Raw genomic sequence first — 24,964 nt, 5'->3', positions numbered from 1 at the left:
GAGAATATATTATTTATGACTAAAGTTTCTGTTATGTGTACCTTTTGTGTTTATTAATAATATGAAAAAAACACTACGAAGTTATGCAACCAGCCTGTGTATTCACCATCAAGCTTCTCAATTCTGTGTATGTGTACATTCTGTGTCACCTGATAGGGAAATACTTACATAGTGGTGACCTTGTGTGAGCCGCAAGATGCATCATGCAAGTTTTTGTATGAATCATTTTAAGTCATGTTAACATTGTGGCCATCTTTTGCTGTAAATGCAGCTCTGGAAGCTCCACAGAACATCATGTGCTGACAGTGCAGTCAATGTGTAGATCACTGACCTGTGATAAAACACAAGTTTACCATGGCTAAGAGTCCAGTGTTTTGACTGACCATAATCAAGCCATGTCACAGCCATTACCTACCTCACAGACTCTGTTCCCAGCGTAAATTGCCACCTTTACGACCAGAACAACCCGCTTCATGGTTCACTGCCATGGAGTATGTATTCAGTTCATTAGGCGTTCCAGATGCTGACATCCGATTCGTCAATGTGATCTCGGTCATCTGGTGGAACATACCAACCTAATCAGTGTCATTATATTAACACTACCTACCTAAAACAAGCATGATGCAACCAAATCTGCACTGTCACAACTCACAGAAAACTGAGCTATCTATGATGAACAATAGGATGACTGAATACTGTCTCAGCTTTGGTGATGACTCTGGGCTATACTTGACATTAATCCCATGCTGCATGCTGCCCTTTTGACACTCTGGATTGCTAAACTTCCACGACAACTACAATTGGCTGTGATATCACATGAAGCTGAATCCCTGGAGGAACAGTTGACTTAGACAAACAGAATATTTACAATATTACTGCCCAGCCAGAAAATCAACAATGTGAATTAGTCCACACCATGCAGTACATGACCATTGCCGGACTCCCTGCTGATTGATCTGACTCAATCCTCCACAGATACGCATGAAGGTGATGTCACTGCCTCCTGCCCAAAAGGAACAATGAGAAGCCTACGCACCACATCAGCATTACCTGCCAACAAAGTCACAGATGCTGCAGGTGCCTCAAGGTCGCAGCTGTGCTGGTACCATTGCCAGTCTGTCACTACCGCATGTAACTGTTGAGCACCTTGTGCATTCCCACACTTCATGCATGGGCTGCAGTATGCACATTGGCTTGCTTTGGACTGTCAAATCTCTGACCATCACTTAAGATGACTCAAGCACACGTGCCCTTGATTGCACATCTGGGATCCTGATTGTACATATTCGCCCTCAATTCAAGAAAGCACTTTTTGGTGGACGCCAGATCTGACATCAACTCAATACCACTGAAGAGGACATTGACATTTGATGAAATGTCAGCACCCACAATTGCTTGTGGATAATAAATCAAAGAGTACACTGCACGGATCTACCATATGTACCTTACAACTGGCTCCTCATCACCAACTCGCCTGGATCTCATGGAACCTGTAATGGGAATCAAATTCCTGCATCACTTCCATTTCTCTCTGGACGTACAAAATGCTATGCTCCTGTACCACGATACAGGTTGCTGCATTCAAGGGCTGTTCACACCAACAATTTCATTCTTACACAACATAACGCACTGCCCATTATGATGATTTCACATACGTCAACACGTTCAGGGAGTATGTCATTACATCAGAAAAACTGTCATTGGCAGATCAGCATTATAACAATTGTCGTGCAGCTTCTAGTGCTTTCTGTGCCAGGAAGATGATGTTCATACGGCGCATCAAGGACACATCCACTGCTCGGTCTAGTGCATGAGGAACCCAAAGTCTTCCCATGCACCTGCCACTCCATATAGCTCAAGGAGGCGGGCACAGTCTTGTTCTCACCAACTGACCATGACTCTCTGCCCACCCTGCTAGTAAATGCATGGCCAGTGACTCGGAGCACATGGCAAAAAAAGGCAGCACTTCAATGACCGGAAGCTTTCTCGGTCTGATTTCTGTTACACCTGTCTGGATGACATTCTCATTTTTCGGCTGTGCCTGAAGACCATAACTGACACCTTGAACTAGTTCCTCATGCCATAAAATATGGGAGTGTTATGCATGATGAGGACAAATCCTCCCAGTTATCAAAAACGGAAGTTACGTTCCTTATCACATAGTTTGTGCTGCAGGGATGAGACCGACCCTAGATCAAGCCAACACCATAAGACAGCCTCCCCTTCCCCAAAATTCCCAGACTTGTCATAAGCTTCATCGATTCTTAGGAATTATGAACTTCTATAGGTTCTCCTGCTGCAAGCATCGGCTGTACAAGCACCCCTCACCAATGCACTGGCAGAATCTAACATGCAAGGGACAAGGAAGATTGGATGGACTCCAAAGATGAAGGATGCATTTGAACTCACTAAAGACTGCCTTACATATGCAGTCGCATTGGCCCACCCCATCCCAAATGCACAACTCCTAATCATCACCAATGCAAGTGACACTGCGATTGGTGCCGTACTGCAGTAGTTAGTGGCTGGGAGGGGGGGGGGGGGGGGGGCGGCACAGCCCCTTCGAGTCTTCTTGCGAAAACTTACATCCTCTCAGTTCAAATAGTCAACATTTGACAGAGAACTTCTTGTCATTTATGAGGTTGTGATCTACTTCCATGAAGATATTGAAGATTGACATATTATAGTGCTTAGAGACCTTAAACCTCTTGCCGATGTCATATGCCGTCCATCGGAGGACATCAGCCCCCCAATGCTATCAATGCCTGGATATTTTGTCCAGTATTGTATCGACTTCCACCACCTGACGGTCTTACCACTGACTACTTATCATGAATCATTTTCATTTCCCTCCATTTTGATTATGAGGAGCTAGTCACGAGCCAGTGCAACAATGTAAGCAATGCAGAATTGATGCACATTGATGCTACCAACCTACAAATTGGACGGTGCACTGTTCTGAGCAGTGAAACACCGATCTTCTGTGATGTCTCTCTTAACATGTTACAACCTTTGGTGCCACAAAAAATGCATCAAACAATTTTTGACTAACTCTGCAGGCTGTTCCACATAGGTGTACTGTGCCAATGCAGCAAAGTCACAAGACATGCACAACCACAATTAGTCCAAAAGCTTGCTTCCACAATGTCCACATCGATCTCTTCAGTCCTCTTCCAGAGTTAAAGGGATTCAGGTATCTACTCTCAACGATAGAATGTCCCATTGGGTGCAAGCGGTCCCCCTCAAGGACATCATGGCCGAGTCTACAGCCCACACCATTGTAGAAACATGGATAGTGCATTTTGGCACACCAGACATAATAATTGCAGATCAAGGCTGCCAGTTCAAGTCAACACTCTTTGGCGCACTGTGTAACCTTTGTGGAATCAAAAGCAACTGCACTACAGGCTGTTGCCCCCAGAGTTAATGGGCTAGTCTAGTGGTGCAATAGGACTCTCAAAGCAGCCCTCATCTGCCTTGGCAGGTTCTGGACTGAAGCATTATCATGGGTAGGACTCGGCATCTGAAACGCTTTGAAGAAGGAGCCTTGTCCCTCGCCGAGATATTATGTGGCAAATCCCTGGTGCTTCGTGCTGAGATCATTCTACCCACACAAGACCTTGAGCAAATGGACCTGCTTGCACTGGTTCAGGGGCAAAGTTCTCTCACATTGCAAACACGTCACGTTATTGGATGACGTGGTCCAGTTGGCACTGTAGCCACTGTACAGAGGACCTTTCAAAGTCCTGTGTTTGGCATTCTAATTAATGATAAATCAACAAATGCTTCAATTAACCGCATGAAATCAGGCTGGTTTCTCCTGGAGAACATTGTTCCAAATGACAATAACAACAATGGTTACAACCAGCCACTATCCAGTGCGTAGGCAGCCAACTCCCAATGCAACACACCCTGTTATCATTAGGCTCGCTCCCAGAACTTCAAACCAGATGACATTACTGTCAGACTCATTGATAATGACCTGTGCCAAATTGCCTGCAATGACGACAAGCTCACGTGGTGTTGCATGCATGCAATGGTTAGACTTTGGACATATTGACACGCATCGCTGGCCAGAGAGCAGAGGAACATCTGTGGGGAGTTACAAACAGCAATGTCTTCAGAGTCAGAATACGATGTAGATGAGCAGATGTAGTTACAAAAAACCAACTAATAGAAAAACCTAACCTACCTTAAACCCAATGATATATACATATTTTTAACAGTATTCCACCTATGAAAAATCATTTGAATTTAAAACATCCAGATAATTTCGATGCAATTAATAAAGTTAGAGCCACTGATGTACCTACACAGTTGTTAGGCACCCATGGTACAAGTTTGTTTTCCAAATTGACAGAAAAGCAATTGACTATGGCAGAATCATTTTAAAGAAGGTTGCTTTTGGATGTAAATGATGCAAAAGTGAAAATAATCATTATTTTGTAGCAGAAATGATTCCACTAAACAATGCATCATTATCAAAGGAAGGACCAGATTTACAAAATTCATAGAACAAGTTTTGCCCCACTATAAAATTCCAAGCTTTATATACATTTCCCAAAATATAAATCCTTCCATCTACAACAGAATTTATGAAAAAGAATAAAAAGAAGCACTTCAGATGCTCTCACAATTACACAGATGGAACACAGAGTTCTTTCTATGAAACACTGTCTAGGTTCTGGCACTGGAGAAAATATAGTAAGGAAGCTTGATACTATCACAGATCATTGGGAAATTGACCAAAGCAAAATACATTTACTCATTCGTTATAGTGGCAGTAACATAGTGAAAGGTGTTTGAGCAGCTAAGTAGGATTCTGGTAGATATTTCACCCATTCGCTTTGGAGGTTTGTAACTGAGTCATTGAAGGTCCAGCCTGAAATTGGAATTATCACTACTGGTTGACATCTCATAATGTACTTAAGTCATTCAAGCTTAGCTCAAGAAAAGAGTTAGCAATTCCAAAGCAGCTAACTTAACCCAAACATGGTGCAAGGTACCAGTATGAGGTGGAATCCCATCCTTTATGTGGTAGAGCGCCTGTTGAAACAAGACCAGACTATGTCGCTGAATGCAATATGCATACTAATTTGATATCTCATCAGTGGTGTTTGATGGAACAATGCATTAAGCTTTTAAAGTCATTTGCAGAAATTACAAAAATAAATTCTGATCTCTCCTGTATATCTGAAGTAATAACACATGTTGTGGCATTAAATAACAGTTTAAATAAGGACAAAACAGCACCAAGATCCCTTGAGTTGCCACACGATGGCCTCGTTGAAAGTTGGATTAGAAATCTGTTTCTTCTCCTTAAATGAAGATCAAAATTATTGGATTACAACATGTCTAGACCTAAGACTTGGAGGTTGCTAATGATGAAAGAGCTTACCAGAAGATCCTTCTCATATTTTGCAAAGAATCTTCCAATGCCTGCTAAAAGAAGTAGAAGAGATGAATCTGAATCAACTTTTACTTGTGAAGGTCGCAACATGATCTGGGATTGCTTTAACAAGGTGGCAAATGAAAATTGGAATAACAGTCAGTGTGAGAATCAAGAAACGTTTGCAATTGTGGCAAGGGTGACTGTCATTTGAAGACAGTTCAGATTGAAAGCAATCTCAAGCCTTATATTTGGTGATCACCTAATGTTATTCTGTTTGAAACTGAAACTCAGTTCTGGTGAGATTGCACATCAGCATACTCATGTGAAGATGACAGCCAGTTGGTCCATTGAAATATTATGTCAAGATGACTAAATTATCCAGCTACATACCTGAGAAGAGTATCAATGCAAGAACTTATTGGTTTTGTTCACAAAACACTTGACAGGAAATAGTAATTGGGGTGTTCCGCAACCTGTCAAAAGCTTTTGATTTAGTTAACCACAAGATTCATTTTGAAAAGCTAAAATTCTTGGGTATGAATGGCACAAAATTCAATATATAAAAACTTACTTAGTGAACAGGTATCAGAAAATAGAAATATTAGATGAGGAGAGTAATAAATATTAGAGATGAAACAGATATCTCGCAACTATCTGGTTTCTGGACTATACAGCCTAATTTTACCCAGTTGGATACCAATTAGTAGGTCAACATGTGGTGGATACAAGAGTTCAATAAATTATGAAAAGTTCATAAAATTGACATGTGCAATGCTCCAAACACAAATAAAATCACAGTATGTTCAAATCAAAACACCATTTATTAACATTTTGACAAAATAATAAATTATTACTCATACTGAAGTAGAGGCAAATTATGGTGAATGAATGCAAATTTCTCTGCATTAAGAGGTGATAGCCAATTTCACTTGTGTTCATAAACAAGGCCAGTTTTGGAGGAAAGTCTTTCACAATATACAATGTTGCAAGGTGTTGAAAGAGAATTGTGATAAACTTTGCTAAATTCAGGCACTGTGTTGCATTAAAACCCTCTGAGCAAGTCTTGGAAGACCCAACAGTATCAACTGATGACCAAGTCATCCTCAACCAGCTGGCATCACTGGATGTGCATGTGAACTAGTAGCACACTTGTGGAAAAAATAAGCAGAATGATATACCACTAGCAGAACACTAATTAAAAGAAACCGCTGTGCTTAATGAAGACTGTTGTTGTTGTTGTTGAAATAAGATAAAATTGAATTCCACATCTTACTTAAAGGGAAATCCTTATCTCTATTAATAATATTATCAAATAATCAAAATTCAGTAGATTTCCTTAGAACACATTCCTGGTAGCAAGAAGAAGGAATGATCATTTGTGCCACATTACATATCATCTTATGTCCCTCATTAAGACAGTGTTCTGCAATTGCCAATTTCTCTGTAAGTGTGACAGTGGTGTTCTATGCATCAGTGTGGGTAGTTTGGCCAGTATAAGCCATCCCATAGTGTTAAGGAATATTGTATTCTCTGGGTTCCTTCAGCCCCAAGTCATCCTGTACTGATCCAAGAAGGGCTTAGCCAGTGATATACACACATCAAAACAAGTTTGCATCACCTCAGTTCTGAAAGTTCAGGAACCTGTACAGAAAATTGGAATAGAATCAACATAAACATTATTTCCGCCATTTTTACTGCTCATGAAAACCACACACTGCATGTTGTAGCACCATACAGTGAGACCTTCATAGGTAGTGGTCCAGATTGTTGTACACACAGGTACCTCTAATACCCAGTAGCACGTCTCGTGCATTGATGCATGCCTTTATTCGTCGTGGCATACTATCCACAAGTTCGTCAAGACACTGTTGGTCCAGATTGTCCCACTCCTCAATGACGATTTGGCGTAGGTGCCTCAGAGTGGTTGGTGGGTCATGTCTTTCATAAACAGCCCTTTTCAATCTATCCCAGGGATGTTCAATAGGGTTCACGTCTGGAGAACGTGCTGGCCACTCTAGTCGAGCGATGTCATTATCCTGAAGGAAGTCATTCACAAGATGTGCGTGATGGGGGCACAAATTGTCGTCCATGAAGGTGAATGCCATGTCAATATGCTCTCAATAGGATTGCGCTATCGGTTGGAGGATGACATTCACGTATTGTACAGCTGTTATGGCGCCTTCCATCACCACCAGTGACATACATTGGCCCCACATAGTGCCCCAAAAACAGCAGGGAAACTCCACCTTGCTGTACTTGCTGGACAGTGTGTATAAGGTGTTCAGCCTGACCGGGTTGCCTCCAAACATGTCTCTTTGAAGGCATATGCAACAATCATCAGTGAAGAGAATGTGATGCCAATCCTGTGTGGTCCATTCGGAATGTTGTTGGACCCATCTGTACCATGCTGCATGGTGTCGTGGTTGCAAAGATGGACCTTGCCATGGACATTGGTAGTGAAGTTGTGCATCATGCAGCCTATTGTGCACATTTTGAGTTATAACACGACATCCTGTGGTTGCACAAAAAGCATTATTCAACATGGTGGTGTTGCTGTAAGGGTTCCTCCGAGCCATAATCCATAGGTAACGGTCATCCACTGCAGCAGTAGCCCTTGAGCAGCCTGAGCGAGGCATGTCATTGATAGTTCCTGTCTCTCTGTATCTCCTCCATGTCCGAACAACATTGCTTTGGTTCACTCAGAGACTCCTGGACACTTCCCTTGTTGAGAGCCCTTCCTGGCCCAAAGTAACAATGTGGACATGATCGAACCATGGTATTGACCATCTAGGCATGGTTGAACTACAGACAACATGAGCCGTGTATCTCCTTCCTTGTGTAATGACTGGAACTGATCAGCTGTCGGACCCCCTCCATCTAATAGGCACTATTCATGCATGGTTGTTTACATCTTTGGGCAGATTTAGTGGCATCTCTTAACAGTCAAAGGGACTGTGTCTGTGATACAATATCCACAGTCAATGTCTATCTTCAGGAGTTCTGGGAACCGGGGTGATGCAAAACTTTTTTTGATGTGTGTAAATACTCTTTTGATGTCATATCTTCTTAAAATTATTGAAATTTTCCAGGATGTACTTGCAGCAAAGGGTAAAAAAAAGTAACAGATTTGGTCAGTACAACCATCGTCGTAACTGCCGTCTGCTTAACGTCTGCTGTGCAGTGAGCTACCTTAATTTAAGTATTAACTGTATTTTTCTTACTTGTCACTTCTTCTTCCGTGAGCTTTTGCTTTTAGGAAGCTTTAATTGTCATGTGCTAGTAATAGTGTCCCATAGATTTCGTGTTTGTTTTGAATACAGTCAGAGAGCGTCCCTTTAGTCAACCATGGTGCCAGTAGTGCTAGTGTTTGTTTTCAATACAGTCCAGAGACAGGTAGTGCTATTTTCATTGTTTTCTACAAGAAGTGGCTAGCAATCACAGTTTAGTCAACAATCAGCCACCTTTAGTGAATTAGCAGTCTAGTTAAAAGTTGATTAACTCTCTACAGTAAATTGATTTCTTAGGATGGATAGGATGTGTGACTGCTGTGTATAGATGCAGGAGGAGCTGGCCACTGTTTGCGAATGGCTGAGCGTGTTGATGGCCACGGTCAGCTGTCTTCAGGCTGCTGCCTCAGAGTGTAGCGCCAGTGGGGAGTCTGGTGCGTCACGTGGTACACCCCAGGTCTTACACGCTTCGCCCACGGTCCCTGCTGTCGAGACATCTTCGTGGGTACCGGGTGCGGTTGGGCCACCCTCTCCCCAAGGGGAGTGGCGGGTTCAGCGGCATTCGCGGTGCACGAGGCGGAGGGTAAATGTGGAGGCTGACCGTGTGGCATCGCCCGCTCTGCCTGTGGGTGGACATGTGGCTGCTCCTTCAGCAAGGTCCGAGCAGGCACACGGGGAGAAGGGTTTATTAGTTATTGGGAGCTCCAACGTTAGGCGGATGGTGGAGCCCCTTAGGGAAATAGCGGAAAGGTCGGGGAGGAAGCCCAGTGTTCACTCTGTCTGCTTCCCGGGGGGTCTCATCCGAGATGTGGAGGAGGCCCTGCCGGCGGCGATAGAGAGCAATGGGTGCACCCGACTGCAAATTGTTGCTCATGTTGGCACCAGTGACTCCTGCCTTCTGGGTTCAGAGGTCATCCTCAGTTTGTACAGGCGGTTGGCGGAATTGGTGAAGGCGGAAAGCCTCGCTCGCGGGGTGGAATCAGAGCTAACTATTTATAGTATCGTTCCCAGAACCGATCACAGTCCTCTGGTTTGGAGCCGAGTGGAAGGCTTAAACCAGAGTCTCAAACAATTCTGCGGAGGTCTGGGGTGCAAATTTCTCGACCTCCGCTCTCGGGTGGAGAAATGTAGGGTCCCCCTGAATAGGTCAGGCGTGCACTACACGCCAGAAGCGGCTACAAGGGTAGCGGAGTACGTGTGGAGTGCACATGGGGGTTTTTTAAGTTAGAGAATTCCCTCCCTAGGCCCGACAAGACGCCCCCTGAGACGCAGCAAGGTAGGAGTAGGCAAAATGCAACAGGGAATAACAATATTAATGTGCTAATAGTAAACTGCAGGAGCGTCTATAGAAAGGTCCAGAACTGCTCTCATTAATAAACGGTCACAACGGACAGAAAGTTGGCTGAAACCAGACGTAAACAGTAATGAAATCCTAAACTCAGATTGGAATGTATACCATAGAGACAGGCTGGACAGTGAAGGGGGAGGCATGTTTATAGCGGTAAGAAGTGCAATAGTATTGAAAGAAATTGATGGAGATCCGAAATGCGAAATAATTTGGGTGAAGGGCATGGTTAAAGCAGGCTCAGACATGGTAATTAGATGTCTCTATAGGCCCCCTGGCTCAGCAGCTGTTGTGGCTGAGCACCTGAAGGATAATTTGGAAAATATTTCGAGCAGATTTCCCCACCATGTTATGGTTCTGGGTGGAGATTTTAATTTGCCGGATATAGACTGGGGGACTCAAATGTTCATAACGGGTGGCAGGGACAAAGAATCCAGTGAAATTTTTTTAAGTGCTTTATCTGAAAACTACCTTGAGCAGTTAAACAGAGAACCGACTTGTGGCGATAACATATTAGACATTCTGGTGACAAACAGACCCGAACTATTTGAAACAGTTAACGGAGAACAGGGAATCAGCGATCATAAAGCGGTTACTGCATCGATGATTTCAGCCGTGAATAGAAATATTAAAAAAGGTAGGAAGATTTTTCTGTTTAGCAAAAGTGACAAAAAGCAGATTACAGAGTAACTGACGGCTCAACACAAAAGTTTTGTCTCAAGTACAGATAGTGTTGAGGATCAGTGGACAAAGTTCAAAACCATCGTACAATATGCGTTAGATGAGTATGTGCCAAGAAAGATCATAAGAGATGGAAAAGAGCCACCGTGGTACAACAACCGAGTTAGAAAACTGCTGTGGAAGCAAAGGGAACTTCACAGAAAACATAAACATAGCCAAAGCCTTGCAGACAAACAAAAATTACACGAAGCGAAATGTAGTGTGAGGAGGGCTATGTGAGAGGCATTCAATGAATTCGAAAGTAAAGTTCTATGTACTGACTTGGCAGAAAATCCTAAGAAATTTTGGTCTTATGTCAAAGCGGTAGGTGGATCAAAACAAAATGTCCAGACACTGTGTGACCAAAATGGTACTGAAACAGAGGATGACAGACTAAAGGCCGAAATACTAAATGTCTTTTTCCAAAGCTGTTTCACAGAGGAAGACTGCACTGTAGTTCCTTCTCTAGATTGTCGTACAGATGAAAAAATGGTAGATATCGAAATAGATGACAGAGGGATAGAGAAACAATTAAAATCACTCAAATGAGGAAAGGTCGCTGGACCTGATGGGATATCAGTTCGATTTTACACAGAGTACGCGAAGGAACTTGCCCCCTTCTTGCAGCGGTGTACCGTAGGTCTCTAGAAGAACGTTGCATTCCAAAGGATTGGAAAAGGGCACAGATCATCCCCGTTTTCAAGAAGGGACGTCGAACAGATGTGCAGAACTATAGACCTATATCTCTAACGTCGTTCAGTTGTAGAATTTTGAAACACGTATTATGTTCGAGTATAATGACTTTTCTGGAGACTAGAAATCTACTCTGTAGGAATCTGCATGGGTTTCAAAAAAGACGGTCGTGTGAAACCCAGCTCACGCTATTCGTCCACGAGACTCAGAGGGCCATAGACAGGGGTTCACAAGTAGATGCCGTGTTTCTTGACTTCCGCAAGGCGTTCGATACAGTTCCCCACAGTCGTTTAATGAACAAAGTAAGAGCATATGGACTATCAGACCAATTGTGTGATTGGATTGAAGAGTTCCTAGATAACAGAATGCAGCATGTCATTCTCAATGGAGAGAAGTCATCCGAAGTAAGAGTGATTTCAGGTGTGCCACAGGAGAGTGTCATAGGACCATTGCTATTCACAATATACATAAATGACCTTGTGGATGACATCGGAAGTTCACTGACGCTTTTTGCAGATGATGCTGTGGTGTATCGAGAGGTTGTAACAGTGGAAAATTGTATGGAAATGCAGGAAGATCTGCAGCAAATTGACGCTTGGTGCAGGGAATGGCAATTCAATCTCAATGTAGACAAGTGTAATGTGCTGCGAATACATAGAAATATAGACCCCTTATCATTTAGCTACAAAATAGCAGGTCAGCAACTGGAAGCAGTTAATTCCATAAATTATCTGGGAGTACGCATTAGGAGTGATTTAAAATGGAATGATCATATAAAGTTGATCGTCGGTAAAGCAGATGCCAGACTGAGATTCATTGGAAGAATCCTAAGGAAATGCAATCCGAAAACAAAGGAAGTAGGTTACAGTACGCTTGTTCGCCCACTGCTTGAATACTGCTCAGCAGTGTGGGATCCGTACCAGAAAGGGTTGATAGAAGAGATAGAGAAGATCCAACGGAGAGCAGCGCGCTTCGTTACAGGATCATTTAGTAATTGTGAAAGCATTACGGAGATGATAGATAAACTCCAGTGGAAGACTCTGCAGGAGAGACGCTCAGTAGCTCGGTAAGGGCTTTTGTTAAAGTTTCGAGAACATACCTTCACCGAAGAGTCAAGCAGTATATTGCTCCCTCCTACATATATCTCGCGAAGAGACCGTGAGGATAAAATCAGAGAGATTAGAGCCCACACAGAAGCATACCGACAATCCTTCTTTCCACGAACAATACGAGACTGGAATAGAAGGGAGAACCGATAGAGGTACTCAGGGTACCCTCCGCCACACACCTTCAGGTGGCTTGCGGAGTATGGATGTAGATGTAGGTTCTGCTCAAAAATGGCTTTAAGATGGTCCAATTTCTGTATTGAATTTTCTGTTTTGTAAATAGCATAGGCTCTCCTCACCAAAGTCTGCAAGACCACAGTTGCTTTGGTGTGGTGGATGACAGCTAGTTGCATGAAGATAACAATCAGTACGCATAGGTTTATGATATACACTGTGTCACCATGCCCCAAAATCCCACCGTCATTTCTGTGAACCAAAATATCAAGATGAGGAAGTTTTCCATCCTTTTCAACTTCCATCGTAAATTTGACAGTAGGATTAATAGAGATAAGATTTTCCCTTTAACTAAGAAGTGGAATCCAATTGTATCTGATATTCAACAACAATGGTCTTTGTTTTGATCAGCAGCTTCTTTTCATTAGTATTGTCTGCATGAATGGCCACCAACAAACTGTGACCAAGAAACAGCTGGACCACCCAGTTGCTGAGCGTGCTGCCTGACACAATGTCCTTCATACAATGTAGGCTTTCACGGCCGGTGTTGTATTCAGTTAAAACTTCCGGGCTGAGAGGCCGTGGTCGATGTATAAAGGAAATTTTATACATTGACCACGGCCTCTCAGCCCGGAAGTTTTAGCCGAAGACAGTGTTCTTCATTTCAGTGACTGCTTCATAGCCTCTCATTTGGACCCTTCCTACTAACACCAACTTTTCTGAATTGCGTGGGGGGGGACTCTCCCTGAAATATATCCCATCTTCCCGTAAACCTCCTGGCCTCGGTCTTCATCAGTCATCGTCCTTTACCCACCTGTTCCCATTCCAGCACTACACAGCCCTCTGTTCTACCAATGCACCCACAGTTTTTTTTTACTTCTTTTCCACTGCCCTGCCCCCCTTCTTTCCATCTAGCCTCCACACTGCATCTAGCTGCCCTACTCTCTCTCCACCTCGTCCCTCTATGCTGCTACAAGCAGCACTTTATTTCCTTCGCCCTCCCCCTCTCCACCCCAGACTCCTCCTTGCTCCCATCATCCAGACTACTTCTCCCATCATGCACTGCTGCTTGCAGTCTGGCCTCAGCAGCTAGAGACTGTGGTCATGTGTGTGCGAGTTGCATTTACATGTTTATATGGTTTTTTGTCTAGTTCTGATGAAGGCCTTTTTAGCTATAGCTTTTGTTTGACTGTCTTTTGTTGTGCCTATCTGTACTCAGCATCACCACTATATGGTGAGTAGCACTCTATCCTTTTCATAATATTGTCAGAATATGTTCAAATTTTTTTTATATTAATGCTATTATACTAACAGGTCAGTAGTTTTCATGTTATATTTAATCACCTTTTTTGTGCATGGTAACCACCAGCAATTTTAAACTCTCATGATACAATCCTCATGTGATGGCTTCGCTAATCATGTCAGTCAGAGGGTTAACAATCAATTTAGAAGATAGTTAGATAATATTATTTGGAATACCATAGCTGCCCTTGGTCTTGATGTTATCAACTTATTTATGATTTTTGTTATTCCTTTCTCACTTGTTGGAAACAGGTATATGGAATTTCTTAGTGGGCATCTTTTCTGTAGTAAAACATTTATAGCACTTTTTGGAGTTGGCATATTCTTTGTTATAAGAGGTGATCAAAAGTTTTCAGTCGAAGGAAGAGTCACTGTGAGCATTGAGGCAATCATCCTACTGATGCTCCAGATGAAGATACCCAGATGTAGGACTAGTCGACCCTCCGACACCTTTTTTAAAGGACTGAAGGTGTGATAAACACATGGGGAGAGATCAGGTGTGTAAGGCGGATGCTGTTTTGTGTCCCAGTGCTGTGAGTCTAGCCTACCTAATTGACCAGCATTTTGTGTCAAATCGCGACCAGCACAGAATCTTGTGCACTATTGCACAGTGGTGGTTTCCGAAAGACAAGCTGCCCCATAGACATTCTTCATTGTCTGATGGATGCCTACTGGTGTTTGTCCTCCAGCATCCAAGAAAAGAATAACAGTAAGTTTGCCCTGTTGGGATGTATTTTGGTAATAAGATTGCATGTTTCCGCATTTACCGCACAGTCGCCAGATAGATACAAATGCTATGCTAATCCGTTGCCTACATGTTGGTGGTTATATATCTTCATTGGAGTTGTGCTACATTGCTTAGATGCTGCAGCACTTCTCTCAAATGGAACTTTTTGATTGCCCCATATAGATTTTTGCATATGTTTATGAAATAGTCATTAAATGCTTTAGCTATAGTTCCTGGGTTTCTTTGTAAAGAATTATTTCAGCTAATTTCCTTGTGGCTTTGGTCTGTTCTATTTCTCAATTTATGATCAATCACACTGTTTTTGCCTTATCATCTGAATTGATAATGACCTTTTCAATATCCATTTCTTTGCAAATTTTAAGACTTTGGTGTAGACTTGTTTATATATATTCCTTGCAGTACCATTGAAAGTACAAGCAATTGGTTTTATATGTACTGATTCTGTGTAGTACTTTAAACCTTTTGCTTGAAACAATGCTGCCCTTTGTTATACATTTGTTTTGTCTTTCTTCATTTGTTTCGCATATATTTTTGATAGAGAATGGCTCTTTAAAATATTCAGAATATCTAGTTATGAAGAAACTAAAATTGTTTACACTGCAGTTGTCACTTTGGATATCAGTCTAGCCTTCATCAGTCAGATTATGGTTGAAGGTGCTTATGTTACTATTATGCATTGCTTTGTGTTTACTGTAGTGCTTCCTAGGCTTCAAATTTTATTCTACAGAGGGTACCTCTTCTCTTTGATTAGACTGATAATTCTCAATTATCTACATATATGTTGGTGACAATATAGTCTATAGGAGTAGCACTGTTTGTAGCTGTTCTAGTACAGTCATTGACTGTGTTATGTGAATTCTATGAGGTTGTGGGAACAAGAGACTGACCAGTGAAGTTTATTCCTCAGAAAAGTACCTGTTTGACAGTGAAGTGTTCTGTTCTGTTGACGTCCATTGTGGATCTGCCTATACTTTTTACAGTATTTATATTGCATCATGGAGCTACTGTTTCTAGTTCATTCCATTCAAGAAACTGAAGAAATTAAACAGACAATATGTTATTAAATTTAATGCTCATCAATATTATTTCAACATGTCAATATTTCGAACTTGAAAAACAGGAAGTGGCAATTTTGTGAATAAAGGGATGTGGCAATTTTGTATTGTAACAAATGTTATTCCTGCCAAGATAGGTGATGTGGTGAAGGAAGATAATACAACTCTGTATTGTACTGTAGTGCTGTTGTATAGTGATGTCGAAGATGTGGAGATTCACCTGGCGATGATGAACAGTGATGTGTTATACAAAATGTGAACAGAACACATTCAGCATTTGATAATGAGCTGGACTTCCAATTGTAATTCGAGTAAATAAATGTCTTTAAGTATATGTGTGTCTGATTTCTGATCTACAAGGTTGTTAGTGAGTAAATATCCTCTTAAATTTGGATAGCTTACCCTGTATAATCAATATTACAATTAGCACATGGTATTGTATTGTAACTATCTTTGCAACTGCTAGCCTTATTTACCACACAAGTTAGTTTTTCAAAAATGTCTTAGTGCTACTATCAGGCGAACAGAAAACATTAATGATGATGTATCTTGCAATATTAATTATAGTTTCAATTGACGAATGCTTGAAATGTCTTTCAGTATATACAGCTGCTACGATTTTTATAATCTGAGCAACAAAAGTGTGATTCCAATGAAAAGTTTTGCGTGTTACACAGAAGCCACGGTTCAGTCGCCACGGTTCAGTAAAACACACCACTGTTGGACTATCCACAGCACCCAATAGTGCTTGTAGGATTAAAACTTTACACCTTAAAGACTGAATATTTTGCTGCATGACTGATAGTTCTTTTTTTAGTGATTTTGACTTTGACATGCTTGTCCATAAAAAGAAATCATTGCTTTTGATACTCACTTTCTTGTTTCTGACTGACATATGAGTACCAGCAGTATCCTTCCTCTTGTCTGCAGTGGTGGCTGTGACTGCAATTTTAGTGCTGTCAAGGTAGCTGCTGGTAGCTGCAGGGACCTGTGAAGTTGCCTTTGCAGTGTGAACCAATTCAGCTGTGTCATTTATTTTACCTGCTTCTGTATTTGCTACACAATTGATTTTTTTCTGATTTCTTCATTCAAACAAAATTACATCATATCTCATATATATGGGGATACTAGATACTACCACAGCTGCATGCTTTAGCGTACATGACCTTAATCAATCAACCCCTGTAGGCTTTTCTTCACTATGGGATGTACAGAAAGCAATGTGTGAATGAATGACTAGAATAAGATAACTTCTTTAGGAGACCACTCACAAAAGAAAACTTGCTAGCTTTCAAGTGAAAGTGCACACTCGTTCTCTCTCTCTCTCTATCTGACACACACACACACACTCTCTCTCTCTCTCTCTCTCTCTCTCTCTCTCTCTCTCTCCCTCTCTCTCTCTCTCTCTCTCCCTCTCTCTATGCCCCTACAACATGGCATCAGCTGATGCACAAAGCCAGTGCTGCAGTATGGCTGATAGACTAGGTTGGAGTTGGGAATGTATCAGGTGAGGTGGGTAGAAAGAGGCAGAAAGAGGAGCTGGGGGTGGGTGGCTAGTGGCTCAGAGGGAGGTAGCCAGTCTGCTGGCTAGGAATGCAGGAGAGAGGGATGGCAAGTGCACAAACCAGGCATATGATGCATGGGTGTAGGAGCCGGTGGAGAGTGGTGCACACTGGAGGTGAAGTAGAGACATGAATTTGGGAGGAATGATAATATAGAGAGAGGGAAAACTGTGGGGAGGTTGTGACAACATTGGGTTACCAGAGATTGTCGCCAGGACAGCTGGTTGGAAGCCATACTGACACAAAAGTGGACTAGTGTTTCCAGCAGAGTTGATATATGACATGACTACTTTCACAAGTGCTGCACCCCCTGATAGGATAGGATAGGATAAGCGTGTAACAGGGCTGGAGCAGGAAGCGCCACCTGGATAAATTTGGGAACCTGACTGATCCACCTATACAGCGCTTCCTACTTTACGCTTCCTACTCCATTCCTGTTCAAAATGTCATTTTTTTTTCAATATATGTTTGTTAAGTGCTATTTTGTTCTAAGTACTCTATTACATGTCCCTAGGCTTGATCTTGATCCAGGTACCTAACACAGAGAAAGTCTTTCAAATATATGTTAGTAAATGTTGCATGGTCTTTGTGCCAAGCTATGCTTCCCTGTGGAATTCCGTAATTTAAAATATATGAGAATCAGTTTTTGTTGACAACAGTTCTACTTGCTAAAAACCTAACACTGTGTTTCTATGCTTACGTTATCACAAGTAAAATGTAGAGACTCAGTATTAATGGCACTTGAAACAAACATTTCATTTTGTTGAAAACTGACATTTTTGAGACCATGGGTACCGTATATAAAAACACGTATTAATGCTTGTAAAGAAGAAAACAGCAATCAGCCAGTGTTTGCTATTTATTTATGCAAATAGCACTGTTACCGTTTTCGAACTGATTGCTGTTCACATTTATATTACATTTGTTGTTGTTAATGTTAACTGTTGGAAGGAAAAAACTGGTAGCAACTAGTGTCAACAGCAAAGAAATGTAATACATACATGAACACCCATCTGAAGATGAACCTATCATTTCTAAATAGAACAACAAGCAAAAAGTCAAACACCAAGAATCCCATCCATAGAAAATATTTTGATCCTTTTTTTCCATTAGAGATGCTAGTGCAAAAAGTAGGGTAAGTGGTCGAACAAAAAATGATGTGTTCTATGTAACTAATTTTAGATTGCTCCATTAGAATGTTCAATCACTGTACAGTAAATGTAACAAGACAGAAATAATGTTAAATGATCTGAATGATATTTCTGCCCTATGCTTTATCTAACACTGGATTACACAAGATGTGTCAAGAGTTGATGTACCTCTGCAAGCATGTATTGCACAAAAATATTTATTCATGGGGACACCTGTCTATGTGTTAAAAAAATGTTGAATTCAACAGTGTAACTAAATGTCACAATCTGTTCAGTAAAAATGATTATAGAACTGGCTATATTTGAATCACCAAGGCAAAATACAATTATTATTTGTATGTACAGGTCACCAGATGGAGACAAAAAAGTGTTTTCTAATCGCACGGAGAAATATTTTCTTCCAATTATAATGGCAAAACAAAAATGCTAGAAATCACATAGTTTGTAATTCATGTCATATAGCTTATAACAGGAAAATGTATTTCTGTATACTTCTTGTGGACAATGGTATTTGAATGAAAAGATTTTTTTATGTTTTACATCTGTCAGGCTTACCATACCTACTCTATCCCTCACTCATGCTTTGCTGATGCTCAGTCATGTTTAAGGTGTTTGTTTATTATACGATCTCATCAATTTCATCTTAAAATGTTTTGTAACACTTTTTGCTGTCTATCCCTCATTCATTGTCAAAGGTGAACACTAAATCAGCAGAACCAGTCTAATAACATACAAGTTATCTCTTGGCAAATGCCAAGGTTATAGGTCATACTGATAAAAGTACATGTTTACATTTGCTCTCAGCTGAGACACAAGTGAGACATTCTTGATTTTCATGAGTTACTTCTGTTATATTTTTAGTCTTTTCAGGGAAACTTAAAAATGACAAGTTTTGTAAAACACATGTGGGAATATTTAAAAGGGAAGCAACAAGGTAGAGAGCATGTTTCACTAGCCCCTTGTGTGCTAGCACTTTGACAACAGATATATGTCTGACCATGCCATTTTGACAAAAGTACACGCCTAGTCTTGCTACATTCTCATGCATCTGTTGACACAAATTTCAAGAATGTCTATATCTGTCTCAGTATCTCCTATGTTTGTTGAAAATATATATTTTCTGAGTAATGCTCTCACCTACCACAAAGCTTAATTTTATAGCTCTTATCAAGCAAAAAAACCCAAGAAAAAGTAAATAACATGAATATAAAAGTATAAAAAACACTGCAGTACTTTTCATTATAATGAAATAACAGGTTAATAAGCTTGACTTGCAGTCGCATTGAACTACGAAAGTAATGATGTTAGAAATTTAGCACCTGTCATTTCATGTATACATGTGTGTACAGGTATTGCTGGTTTTGTTGTGAATAGAATTGTGGCATATTAACAGATACAGCCACATTTATTTTATATTATGTTTATGTCTTTTCTTTCATTAAAGCAGTGGTGAATTTCTTTCAAAACTAGTAATTAGCTTGAGATATTAATTTACAACATAAAAATACAGTAATTATGTAGAAGGTTTCACTTCCTAAATATATGCATGTTGTTGGTTTTTCCTCATACATTGAGAAGGGAAGAATTTTCAGTGTGTAACAGCTCTAGACTCTCCTTTTGAGGAAACACTAAAATCTTTATAAAAAACAGATTTCCTTGTTGTGCTCTGGCTATCAGAGTTGATCGAAAAAAAAAAGAAAGAAATTCTGTTGGCAGCACCAAACAAACTTAGTGAGTCCATATACTAGTATATTATAGTAAACATTAAAAAATCTCTCTAAGGAGCCCCTTCAGTACATTTTGTTACTTACTCTCTAGATTACAGTCTCTAAGGAAACACAGATAACACAATAACAAATTTTTATGCCTGTAAAAGTTATCAGCATTAGGTCAGTGGGTGAAAGGGGTGGCATTTTCAGTCTATTTCAGTTTATCGTTTATCTTACTATCCAGGTAGTTTAAGTGTGGAGCATGGCTATTATTCAGTTCTGTTTGATGTGTAATCTCTTCTCTACAATTCCTTTCTTACTGGCATACCAATTTTTGCATATCTTTAGATTTCTGCATTTGCAGTAAAGCTGGTGTTATTATTTTCTCGTGAGATTTTGACTGCTTGCTTAGCTCTCTTCCTCACGTGTGTCAAGCGCAGCTTTCGGGTACTTGCTGTGTTGGTGCCAACCGGCTTTGAATGGGATAAGCTGTGCACTACCTTTTATAACAGTGGCTATACTGACAGTAAAGTTCTATTGCAAATTTGTTTCAATAAGTTTTTGTATTGGGTGGACATTGTTCCAATAAAGAGAGCACTTAGAGAGCAGACTCTTAATTGAATACCATTGTCAGCGCTGGGAAACAATCACAGACATAAAAGGTGGTCCACAGTCTGTCTAGTTCACAGTTAGGTTGGAGTCCAGCCAATGAGCATATGAGATTTGTACTCAACCACATGAAGAGGACTTTTAGGCAAACTTAAAAAAAAATCGTTAGTATCCTCATTGACTGCAACCTCAGAAGTTAGAGTAATAAAGAAGCATGATAGTGCACATTTTTTGCAACTGAAGGAATAACTTGATAACTTGCGCTCTGCTCTAAAATAAAATTACCAATTAAAACTTTTATGAGGCTGCAGTTTTTGAAATTACTCTTTTCCAGATAGCATTGCAGGGCTATAAACATTAATGAAAGTCTCAATTTTTGTTTCAGGCAGTATGGGTAGAACGGGAAGATTAGGTCCTTTAGTTGGAGCAATTGATGAAGGAACAAGCAGCGCAAGATTCTTGGTGAGTAATATTGTTTAATACTTACATCTGAGTGAAAGCCTTGAGAATAAGTGTTTAGTACTCCAGTTCACTTTACTGCTGCCGAAGATGTAAATGAAAGTCATTTCAGTACATTTACTAAGGAAAAGAAACAATGTCAGATAATACAGAGTGATTATAATTAAAGTTAAACTTTCAAACTGCTGTAGAAATAACACCACTGGTCAAAATGATGTCAAATTGTAATGGAATATTATCGGAGAAGGGGAGAAATATATGGCAGAAGAAAAATAAATAGTTACAAAATGTAGCAATAGATGGCACTGTAAGAATCATAATTTAGTAGTGGTCGACTAAAAACGACAAGTGAATCATACAGCAATGCCTAAGGTGTATGTTTGGCGTTAAACAAATTGTACTTCTCAGTGTGAATGTGTTACAGGTGTGATACTGTTAGTTACATAACCCCATCCACCACGGCAATGCATATCACATTGGATGGGAAAAATTGGTTTTTAACTGTCCTGAGGCCATGAACTGCATAAAAAGCATCACTCACATCGGTTTTTAATTGTCCTGAGGCCAAACACCGCTTAAAAAGCATCAATCAAAATCAAATCGGATTATCTATTTCCATGTGACTGGCACAAAACATGTTCGATATGCTGTCCATTGTTTTCTGCAACAAGTTGAAATTGAGAAACGGCATGTTCCACAGCTGATCGAAGTGTTTCCGGGGTCACGTTCAGAATGAGTAGCGCAATGCAGCTAAGTTTGCAGTTGGAACATCTTTCAGATAGCCCCACAGCAAGAAGTCACACGGATTAAGATCAGGTGATTGGGATGGCCAGGCTGTAGGGAAATGGCAGTTCATAAATGTAGCATTTCCAAAATGGTGCTCCAACAGCTGCTTAACTGATTTTGCAATGTGTGGAGGTGTGCCATCTTCCATAAAAATTATCCCATCCACACATCCACACTATTGGAATGCTGGAATGATGTAGTTGCGTGAAAAACACTCATAGCAATTACCAGTGACGGTACAGGTAATAGGACCGGAAGCGCTTGTCTCTTCGAAAAAATATGGCCCTATGATAAATGATGCTGTAAATCCGCACCACACAGTGATCTTTTCAGGATGAAGTGGTACTGGTTGATTTGTGTGGATTTTTCATTATACATATTTGACAGTTTTGTGTATTGACATATTATGTCTGATGGAAGTGGGCTTCGTCCATCCACAAAATCTTCCACAGCCAGTCAGTGTCCACTTCCGTGCAATAAAGAAATTCTAAAGAAAATTGCTGGCAGGTCAACAGGAAGCGACTCATACACATGGTTAATTTTGAATGGGTTGCAAAGAAGGATGTTTTGTAGGATTTTACACACCGTGCCCACGGGTATGTCCAATGTTCGGGCAATTGTCCGTGCACTACACATTTGCACACCACCACTCGTCTCCTCCTGCATTTCTGTGGCCCCTGCTTCCACTGACATCGAACCAATTCGTTTCCTCCCTCTACCAGCTTGCATACCAAAAGAACCCGTCTTTTCCAATTTCCGGATCATTTTCTCCAGACCCACGGCAGTCATTGGACCAAAGCCTTTTTTCAAATGCTTCAGTGTCCATAACTTCTGCAGAGTGACGTGTGTACAGTGTAATGTAATTAACTGTCAGAGATAAAGTTTATCTCATGCGAAAAGTACGATGCCCACAGTAGAGAGTTAAGGTAACTTCATTATGTTGCCATACAATGTGTTTAATTTATTTATTTATGAATATTTTCTTTTATGATAAATAATGGATTTGTTTGAGATGTTAAATGTTGTATATTTATATATATTTATTTATAAGTGTCTTTGGAGAGTATTAAGGTCAGAAGACCAAAGAATCTGGAATGCAGGAATGTCTGCAACTTCCGGGCACATGTTGGCTTGCCCGCCACTTCTTTGTCGGTATTGGAGGGAGATGGACGTGTTTAAGTGACCAGTACAATATGGTGGCATCGTCCGGGATTATTGAGAATGTTACCGAAATAAACTACCACCGAGATTGCGAAGAAAACGACAGAATTCGTACATCCTGGCTGAAAATGTTAAAGGAAGTCGAATGCTGATACCTTCAAGACAAAGGAAGTCGAATGCTGATACCTTCTAGACAAACGAGATCTGCAGTGTGTAATCTTTCAGCAGCTACTAATAAATATGCCTTGCTGAAATTGTGCTGGAACTACTCGTATTATTATCAATTACAAACACGTGGTGCGAATGTGGTCTTACCACAATATACCGCGTTAGATTCCACATCATTCAGTTATCAAGAAACGAGATAGGTAACAACCAGTACAACGGTCATCATTCTTGTAATACACCTTTTTTCAAATGCTTCAGTGTTCGTAACTTCTGCAGAGTGACGTGTGTACAGTCATCACTCTTGTAATACAGCTTTACAAGCAGTGTGCGATCCAGTATTGAGACAGTCATGGCGAACATTGCAGACGCGAAAGGAGGAAAAGCCGTGTACCCAGTGTGTTTATACCAACTTCATTGGGTTGTGCACATGACAGATGTTTCATTTACATATTCTGACACACACAGCACCATCTATTGATCAATTTCCACACTTTTTTTTTCTTCTGCCGTATGTTTTCCCCCTTCTCCAATAATATTCTATTGCAATTTGATATTGTTCTGAGCAGTAGTGTTATATCTACAGTGTTTTGAAAGTTTAACTTTAATTATAATCATCTGTATAATGATGTAATGATAATAGTACAAGGGCATGCTGAAATGTAATGCCTCAAAATTTTTTACTTGAGGACTTGTAAAGCTTTTTAAATAAAACATGCTTTATTAACATGCCACATCTTCATTTCTCAACATAGTCACCCAGATGATGAACATGTTTCTTCCAGTGAGAAACCAGTTTGTTGATACCATCACAGTAGAATATTGGACTTTACCAATGGAGCCACAACTTCACCTCTTCTTGCACCGCTTCATTGCTATCAAAGTGAAGTCCTCAAAGGTGTTCTCTAACTTTTGGAAACACATGAAAATCAGGTGGTGCCAAGTCAGGGCTGTATGAAGGATGATCGATGACAGTGAACCCAAGGCATCAGATTATTGGATATGTCACAGCACTCATGTTTGGTCAGGCATTGTCATGCTGAAGTGGATGATCCTCTGTGTGGATGAACTCTCCTGTGGTTAGAATCTCGATTACAGCATGCTGTTTCTCACACACAAATGTTTTTACATTACACACCGCTATGTTATGCACCACAACTCAGAGCCCTCTACCAGCAAAGGATTGCAACTTGGGTCAGCAGTGTGAGAAACTTGACAAAGTAATATGCGTGATGTGTAACACCTCAACTGATATTGAGAACAGAATAAAATATTTGGGGGCACCACTTTTCAGCACACCCTCATAGTTAATGTTGATCAAACAGTCCAAGGGTGGACTGCCTGTTCTTATTGTCCAACGGGCACAATATTTCAGTGATTAGGCATGTCGACATTGTCAGGTGTGCTGACAAACTGAACTCCTGGTGTCCTCAGGCACAAGGGCTACACTGAGAAAATGGAGGGTCTGTTAGCTATGACTCCTACTGACAGATCGATACGGACTTCTCCAAGAATGTGGAAAACAAGACTAGGCCATTTCTCAAGGACTTGGATTTACCAGAGAGAGTTATCAAGAATTTGTTATAATGAGGACCTTTAC

General features: G+C 40.7%; 1 protein-coding gene and 1 long non-coding RNA gene across 7 annotated transcripts in view; one reads left to right on the top strand and one right to left on the bottom strand.

Moving 5' to 3' along the window:
* LOC126481645 (glycerol kinase-like) overlaps nucleotides 1–24,964 on the top strand; it is a 177,250-nt gene that overhangs the window by 27,059 nt on the left and 125,227 nt on the right. For 4 of the 6 annotated variants that reach the window (XM_050105554.1, XM_050105552.1, XM_050105553.1 and 1 more), the window contains exon 2: nucleotides 21,179–21,255. In XM_050105554.1, the coding sequence (XP_049961511.1) occupies nucleotides 21,184–21,255 (72 nt within the window). In that variant the 5' untranslated portion in view covers nucleotides 21,179–21,183. Of the gene's footprint in view, nucleotides 1–19,269; nucleotides 19,410–21,178; nucleotides 21,256–24,964 lie in introns of those variants that run through there. The other 2 variants (XM_050105556.1, XM_050105551.1) reach the window with 2 other exon arrangements.
* LOC126481647 (uncharacterized) lies at nucleotides 232–19,071 on the bottom strand. Its single transcript, XR_007587603.1, has 3 exons — nucleotides 19,036–19,071; nucleotides 416–557; nucleotides 232–331 (listed from the first exon to the last, which is right to left on the bottom strand). It is a non-coding gene; the product is annotated as an uncharacterized LOC126481647 (long non-coding RNA).

This window comes from Schistocerca serialis, chromosome 5 (assembly GCF_023864345.2).
Source record: "Schistocerca serialis cubense isolate TAMUIC-IGC-003099 chromosome 5, iqSchSeri2.2, whole genome shotgun sequence".
NCBI classification, from domain to species: domain Eukaryota; kingdom Metazoa; phylum Arthropoda; class Insecta; order Orthoptera; family Acrididae; genus Schistocerca; species Schistocerca serialis.
This window is presented reverse-complemented; position numbering and strand designations above follow the sequence as displayed.